This window comes from Peromyscus californicus, unplaced genomic scaffold (assembly GCF_007827085.1).
Source record: "Peromyscus californicus insignis strain IS unplaced genomic scaffold, ASM782708v3 Scaffold_19__1_contigs__length_69161282, whole genome shotgun sequence".
Taxonomy (NCBI): Eukaryota; Metazoa; Chordata; class Mammalia; order Rodentia; family Cricetidae; genus Peromyscus; species Peromyscus californicus.
Window position 1 is genome coordinate 40,116,444 of NW_026294491.1, and position 8,315 is coordinate 40,124,758.

The 8,315-nt window shown below is 52.5% G+C and overlaps 1 protein-coding gene across 2 annotated transcripts; it reads right to left on the reverse strand.

Annotated features, from left to right (window-relative positions):
• Window positions 1–2,365: 2,365 nt before the first annotated feature.
• LOC128114096 (serine protease 40-like) lies at window positions 2,366–7,446 on the reverse strand. 2 transcript variants are annotated; one of them, XM_052743954.1, is made up of 5 exons: window positions 7,192–7,446; window positions 6,234–6,396; window positions 5,297–5,571; window positions 3,409–3,578; window positions 2,366–2,822 (listed from the first exon to the last, which is right to left on the reverse strand). In XM_052743954.1, the coding sequence occupies exons 1-5, from the start codon at window positions 7,370–7,372 to the stop codon at window positions 2,499–2,501; spliced, it is 1,113 nt and encodes a 370-aa protein (XP_052599914.1). In that variant the 5' UTR covers window positions 7,373–7,446; the 3' UTR covers window positions 2,366–2,498. The 2 variants fall into 2 exon arrangements, with proteins under 2 accessions (XP_052599914.1, XP_052599915.1); XM_052743955.1 differs by having other exon boundaries at window positions 6,234–6,425.
• Window positions 7,447–8,315: the final 869 nt, after the last annotated feature.

Below are 8,315 nucleotides of genomic sequence, written 5' to 3' on the forward strand. Positions count from 1 at the left end.
CTCCAGCTGCGTGACCACACATGCACAGTTCAGCAGCTAAGCAAGGGGTCTTGCATCTTATGTCATCAGTGTGCACTGATGATTACATGCATGTGATGTGGTCACGCAATCATCACATGCGTGGCGTAGCTCCAAAAGCCTACCTGCGCATGTTCACAGGAATCCTTAGAAAGCCGGACACAGACTCCTCCTTCTTCCTCTGTTCTCTCCGGCTCTCTCTCTCTCTCTCTCTCTCTCTCTCTCGTCTCTCTCTCTCTCTCTCTCTCTCTCTCTCTCTCTCTGTTTTCTGCACATGCTTCTTCCCCAGGCCTGGTTCTTCTGTTCCCCCACCCCCTCCTCCTAATAAAGCTCTGATACTGGGTTTTGTCGTGACTTTCCGCATGGTAACCAGCGCTGCCTATTATTTTTAAAACAGCACCAGGTCCACCTCTGGTTTTCCAGAAAAATGACCCTGAATCAAGCTTTTTGGGAGCTTAAGAATGTCAAACCCACAATTCACATTTCTCATCAGGTCCAATCAGGGGCAAGCATACATACCTGCCTACTTTCAGCCTATATCCAGTCAGGGGCAAGCACACATCCTGACATATTTCCTGCCTGTGAACCTCTTGCCCACATGTGATCGAGCACATCCGGTGCAGATGGGTCAAACAAACTTGTTTAGGGGAGTGAAAACATGTGACTTGTTATCTCCCATAAACAATAGCCTCCAGCATTTCAGGAACTATCTGTCCTTGGGCAAGGAGCTTGCAGATCAGAGGCATTTTTGTTTCATGGATCTCTAAGGCATAGTAATTAAAACTTGAAATGTAACTTTGGCTCTCACACTGCCTGTGGTATACTATGCCACTACAGTCAGAGTGACAAGTCAACATACCAAGGGCTGAAACTTTAGAAACCATGAGCCAGAATAACAACCTTGCCGCTTTTTACATGGATTTCCTCAGGCATTTTGTCACAGTGATGGAAACTTAGTAATAGAGCCAGAATGGGTATTCTAGACACAGGAAGAAAGGAAAGGAGGGAGGGAGGGAGGGAAGGATGGACCTGCAGAGAGGGAGGGAGGGGCAGGATGCACACTGGGGATCTTGACATAACAGCAGAGGGCTTTGAACGGGGCACAGCGTGCTGATCATGTATCTAAGGGTCATTTTGTTCCCATCTGCTGGGAAGGGCCTGGGATATTCAAACAGGCTTGGAGAGGATTGCTCAAAGCACCTGGATTTCTCCCAGGGCATCATGGGTCTGCAAAGAGCCAGTGGCTCCCTTATCTACAGTTGATGTTGAAGGGTGGAGTCTGTGGTGTGGAGCCCTATCCCATACAGACTGAATAGGATGTGTTGACACAGATAGGTCTGTGGGGAAGCTCAGTGCTACAGAGTCATTCCCAGGTCTGCCCAGCCTCAGTCAGAGCGGGCTGAAACAAGCCCATGAGGACTGTGGGCTGGGCTTATCAGAGAAGGGGGTGGGGTTTGGAGGATGGAGGTGTAATATTGGGGTGGTTGCTGACCCTGGCAGAAGAGCTCTGAGGATTGCTATTGAGATGTCAAACCTCATGTTATTCATTAAGTGGCACTGTTTACCATGTGAGAAAAGCCTTGAGGTACAACAAAACCCACTATAAGAGTTTATTAGGGGAACAGAAGGGATGTGCATAGGCCTACGGGAATGATCATGCAGGAAGAGGGAGGAGGGATAGATGGAACCTGCTTTTGTAGGTTCCCCCTGCACATGCCCATATGGGCTCACGTAGCTACGCCATGCATGCACATAGATTACGGGATCACGCTGCACATAAATTACGTGATCATGCAACGCATGGATTATGTAGGACGTAAGGCCCTGGGATGGCTAAACCTCTTGCTTGGCTACTGGACAGTGCATGTGTGGTCATGTAGCTGGGGGAGTAGCTAGGAATTTTAACAGTTGATTGACACTTGCAGAAGAGCTTTGAGGGTTGCTATTGAGATGTCAGACCTCAGGGACCCTCCCAGCTCACTGTCAAACTCTCTAGAAGCACCACTGTGACCTTGGGCTTGCAAGACGCCCCTCATGCCTAAGCTGGGGCTTGCAAGACGCCCCTCATGCCTCAGCTGGGGCTTGCTCCAGGAACACAAGCTGCTGCAGCTACATGGTGAGGGCTTGGCCCAGTCCAAAAGAACATACAGCCTTAGGGGGCAGGGGTGGACGGAAGTCTCTGGAAGCCAACTGGGAGAGAGTCGGCTCCTGCATTGGTAGGCCAGCTCCCTGACTGTCTCAACTGCTGTTCCAGCCAGGGAGGAAGAACGGGAAGCCTGATGGGACTTAGCGGGTGGGGTGTGCTGATGGGACAAAAGAAAAGGGATCCAGAAGTTTCTTCAGTTGTTTTATTCTGTCAGGCCTAGAGCAGGGGTAGACTCAGATAGACAGGTGAGTCCACAGATGGAAGCATTCAGAATGGTGCTCAGTGAAAATGCTGACAGACCATGACAGCTGGCATGGATGGTTCTGTGGGCCCATCACGGAAATCGGAACCAAAACGATTGCAGGAGGAGGATTTGAGAAGACAGCGCGGTTACGCAGATCCTGGGTTTGATGGTAGTGCCCGTGCCAAAACTCCTCCAGCCTATCAGCGTAGGGGCTTTCTCCTCGGGGGGCGCCGAGAAGGGGTCGGCGTCAGGTGTTTCTTGCTTTTTCTTCTTGATCCAGTCGGAAAAGTGGGAGACTTTGGTGAAAATGTTGGGGCTGGAAACTGACTCTAGACACGCTGCGGCCCAGCTGGCCAACCCTATCACATACCAGGAACCATCCAGTAAGCAGACAAGGGGACCCCCAGAATCTCCCTGAGGAGAGAGAAGACATAGCCAGCAGGTCCAGGAAGGAAGGAACACACATTGCCCAGGGTAAGGACTTGCTGGGGACCAGAGATCTCTAAAGCTATCTTGACTGGTGGCCTTTGGGTCCACGGAAGCATGTTTTTGTTGTTGTTGTTTTGTTATTTATTTATTTATTTATTTATTCATTCATTCATTCATTTGGTTTTTTCGAGACAGGGTTTCTTTGTGTAGCTTGGCCTCAAACTCACAGAGATCCACCTGGCTCTGCCTCCCGAGTGCTGGGATTAAAGGCGTGTGCCACCATCACTCAGCTGTTTAGTTTTTTTAATTAAAACACAGGAGACCTCTCCTACATCAGTATCTTCAGGGCAGGGTCATAGAATTCTACTCAATAAAGCTGCAAAGGGATCTTGTACGGTACCTACCTGGGGCAATCATAGACTTTTAGTATGTGGATGACAACTGAACATCTGCTATCTGTCCCACCACCCGCATGGGAGGGGAAGCCTCTAAGGACACACGGGGCGGCCTGCTGGCCAGGATTAGGGAGAGGACTGAACTCCACAGCAGTGTGTGAGCCACCCTCGCTTACTCGGCAGATGTACTTTCCATTCACGGCGTCCCCAGCACATATCATATCTTCTTTTATAACTTTATACTGAAAGGTGTTGACTTCTGGAGTCTGGAAAAAGGCTTCACATTGCTTGTCATCCATCAGGAAGACCTCTCCATCCTGCAGAGGGAAAGGTGCCGCCAGGAACTCTGTGGGAGGGAACTCTGTGCATCAGTTGTGAGATGCAGCTGACTGGAAGATGCCAGCTCCCTTCCAGGATGATTGCTGACAGGGGTGGGGGGACTGAGGGGGTGGGAAGTCACTCTAGGCTACAGTGACAGGGAAGGGCTCACAACAGGCATGCAGTGACCAGGGGAAAGGGCATTCAAGGGCAATCAGAGGGGTGTGGAAGACAGGAGCAGGCTGGAAATCAGGGTGACTGTAAAGGTCGCAGTGTGGGGGCCCCAGGCAGAGCCTCCTCACCAGACTAGGGGACTGAGACTGCACCCTGAGGACACAGGAACCAAGGAAGGGGAACTCAGCTTGCGAACAGCTCTGGCTGCTCTGTGGGGCCCAAGCTGGACACGGGGACACTGGAGCCCGCATGCAGCAGCGACATAGGACATGGGCCAGAAACCTTTAAGAGCGTGACAAGAAGACTGGCCAATCCCAAGGAGCAACTGCACCTGGAGACATGAGTTCCGTTTCCAGGTCCTCTCACAGATCCGGCCTGGGGTCACCTCATGGGAGCCGAGTGACAGCAGCACCTCAGGCAGGGGCCACTGTGCACATCCCTCAAGGGTGGCCAGGGCTGCCTGCGTGTAGCAGACCCAAGCCTGCCCCCAGGCCCAGCAACCATGGTCAGGAGAGGGCATGACAGAAGATGGCTGAAGGTCCAGCTCTTAGGGAGGCCAGCTTCTCTGCTCTGAGCGCTGCCCCAGCCCACACCTTCCCTCTCTGTTCCCACTCTCATCCCCTGGCCCGACCTGGAGACCCTATCGCCCTGACTTGGGCTTAGAGAGTGAAGGTCCATCCCCTCTAATGCTGGTGAGCCCGACACTTAGAGCCTAGGAGCAGGGATGGGACCCAAGCCCTGACCTCAGAGGAACATCTGCCTGCAAGCCTCCTCGGGGCTGCTCTGCCAGATCGGGACCCTAAGTTTCATGTCAAATTTATATTCACTTTATTTCACGTGCCATTATACTGTCTTAAGTCAAAAGCATTCAGTCCAGCGTAAGATCCTCGCCAAGGATCTCTGTACTCTCAGTCTAAGCATCTACAGTCATCCTTTATTGTCATTAGCAGGCTCTTCTGTGGCCCAGGACACTAAACTCTGAAGACACTGAATTCCTGCTGCATAGTGTATGCAGAGAACCTGTGCATATCTTCCTGCACACTTGAAATCATCTCTAGATGACACTCTCTGACACGGGGCAAATGGGACACACATAGTCACAATACTGTATTGTTTAGGGGACAAGGACAAGGAGACTGTCACCCCTCAACACTAAGGCTTTTGGTCCACAGGTGACTGGATCCATGGATTCATGGGTCGGAACCACATGCAGACAGGTTGTACAAGCTGGTAGAACAGGCAGTCTTCCCTTGCCTTGAGGGCTGGGCAGTGAGATTCACAGAGGTGAGTGTTCCCCAGGTAAACACCCCAACCTGCCCCATGCCTGGTCTCTCTCATCTTCTGAAGGACACCCCGTGTCTTTTCCTGGCCCGGGTAGAGCAACCACCGTTTGGTGAGAGCCTTGCGGTGCACAGGGTCAGCCACACTCAGGGCTCTGGAGTCAAAGAGCCCACACTTCTGATCTGGAAGGCGGAGCTTCGCTTTTGAACCAGAAACTGAGGTTCACAACCCCAGGAAAGGCCTCCACAGTCCCCTGCCCCTCCCCCCTCTTCACCTGTTCTGTGTACTCACCATCCTCTCTGAGCATCCCCCAGCCACTTATCCAGCAGGACCTATCAAGGGGCACCTTCGTGGTGTTCTCTGGGACGCAGGCTGGCAAGATGTGGGAGCTGTACGTCACAGGCTTGTGCAGCTGAATCAGGACGATGTCGTTCCCCTGATTGTGGACCTTGTTAAAGTTCTCGTGCAAGATGAGCCTACTCACTGTCATCTGTCGGCTGTACTCGGTGGGACTGCCCAGCTGGTGGTACCCTAGCAGGACCCGGTAGTCAGATGGTTTGCGGGACCTAGTAGAGGGCAGCATCTCTGAGTGCAGAGTGGGCGCTGTCACCTTGATTGCCCACCCACCCTGCAGGCAGCCCATACCACATGTCCCGTCATTTCAGTTCTCCCCTCCTAATACTAGGATGGTCCTTCTCTTCAAGGGCAGGATGACCTCCAACAGCCTGAGGACTTTGGTCCTTTGAAGGCTTCCAATCACTTCTCCCGCATACCCTAGTGTCCAAGGAGCTGTGGATTTTATTCTCATTAAATATATTAATATATATATATTTGAGGTACATCCAACTGCTCTGCTTCATCTTGGAGGAAGAAAGACTGCTCACTTCCAGCCCTGACCAGATCCCTCTTAGGGCTGCATGAGAATTGTTTTTATTTTTATTTTTTCTTAGCTTCTAGGAATACCTAAAAGGAAAAAAAAAAAAAATAGGTTTCCTAACTCTGGGCCTCTCCTGTTGTCCCTTTATTTGAGGGTTGGCAGTCCGGGTGGAGGGCGACACCCAAGGGCAGGGCAACAACACAGAGGACTCCTGCTGGCAGCCGGCTAGCCCAGAACACAGTCTAGAAGGAAATGGCTGATATGCATCCTTCCTTCTCTCCTTCCCTCCTAGTGACACTCTCCTGCACCCCTTCCCAGCAGAAGGGCCCCAGGGAGGGAACACATACCCACCTTTGGAAGCAGTGGGCAGCGCCGGCTACCCAGTTTTTGTCGATGAGGACTGCTCCACAGATATGACTGCCACGAAAGAGCAGACTGGCCTGCCATGGCCACCGCCCAGGTATTGCCATCTGACCGCCAAAGATCTTCCCTTGCAAATTGGTCCTGCCACATACTGTGGAGACAATCCCAGCCGCGAGGCACCTGCATTCAGGATGCATGTGCTTGGTACGCCAAATGTCAGCATCAGCAGGCCCCAGGGGACGCCATGGCCTTTTCAGGTGGGCATAGCCAAGGTCAAGAGTGGAGTGGCATGGCCCATGAGCCTCCTGGATGGCAGGGGCGGGGCGGGGCAGGGCGGGGCGGGGGTTCGGTGTTAGGCTGAGAGCCTCTCAAGCAAGGCCCGCAGAACAGAGGGAGGTGCAGGGAAAGGGGAGGGTGCTGCCAGGCTCTCCTCAGACCTTACTAACTTGAGGAACACAGCTCTGAAAAGCGAGAAACTGAGGCTGACAGAAGCCATTATTGTTCAGGGCCATGGTCTTTTGGCTGGGTGTGCCCTCCCATTTCAACCCAATGAAGAGCATGGCATAGCCCTCAGCCAGCCTAGTGCTTGACCTTGACCCTGAACTGAGGGAGGGAGTCTGGAGATCAATGAGAATTAGTCAGCAGAAGATAAGGGTATCCTGTATTGACCCCCACCTTCAGTTTTGTTTTCTTTCTTTTTTTTTTTTTTTTTTTTTCTGGAGCTGAGGACCGAACCCAGGGCCTTGAGCTTGCTAGGCAAGCTCTCTACCACTGAGCTAAATCCCCAACCCCCGACCCCCACCTTCAAAGCTTCACGCTCGGTGTAAAAGCCTGCAGACCCCACATCCACCCCCCTACTCCCTCCACCCCTGCCAACTGCCTATGTTCCAAGGGAAAGGGAGGGGACATGCCCATCTGAGACCTGCCTCCTCTTTCGAGCATTTACCTTCCTCCTGGTCTGGGGGGCCTTTTGGTGTGGGCGGGACGTCCAGTGTGCCTGGGGCTCTTTGCGCGGGCGTGTAGTCCTGGGCATGCTGTGGCAAGAAACTGGAACAGAGTAGGAGAGCAGCCAGCAGACAGGCTCCTCTCCTGCCCTGGCCCGATGGCTGGGCCCTGGTACCCGGCATCTTGCCGGCCTGCCCCTGGGTCCCAGGCAGGTCCGAAAGCACGTGCTGACAACCGCTGACGCCGGCAAACTGCCTCTGGGGGACATCTCTCACCCACCCCACCTCGCGGAGCTGAGCAAGTGAGCGGAAAACCTAGGTCCACGGGAGGCAGTCAGCACTGGAGCAAGTTTTGTCTCTTCTCTGGCTCCCCCTGGAGGGCACAATCATCCACTGCATCCCAGAATTGCTCCGTTTCGGTTCTGTTACCATATGCACTGAAAACACAGTCTCACCACCTAGACTAGGACATCGTCATCTCATCAAAGTTCACACAGTTATCAGCTCCCTCCTCTGATGGTAACCAGCCATTACTGCCCTTAAGCACAGTTCTAGAAACTAAACGTTCCCAACGTGCCTGCTTGGACTAGTACTGGTAAGTTATGTTCAGATGCGAAAGGTAGGTAGGGTAATGAGGAAAATACAGGGAAGGTTCTGGTTTAGAGTAGGTTTTATGCCCTATTGGGCAAACTCATTGGCAATCAGGGCCTGAGGAAGGCATTCTCTGGGACTCACAGCTCTGCCCTTGGGATTCTTAACTAGTTTTCCTTTTTAACTTGTTATTGTGTTTTTGGTTGGATTTGGTTTGGTATGTTTGTTTAAATCGGAAAGCAGCACACATTTGCTTGTGGTCACTTCTATAAGCTCCCTGCCATGACGATCAAGGCAGGTTGGGACAGGGTGTGCTTTCTCTGTGCCCCCAGCACTGCTTACAGGGGGAGCCATAGCTGTCTGAAGTACTTCATGGTTATTGGGTGTGTTTCTTGAGGCTTTGCTTCATCAGACAAAGCAGCCGCCACGTATAAAACACTTCCTCCTCTGCCTTGGCCACCTGAAGAGGCAAGAGGCAGCCAAGTGCTCTGAGCCATACCCCACGCCTTGGACTCTGATGGAGACCTGCCTGTGA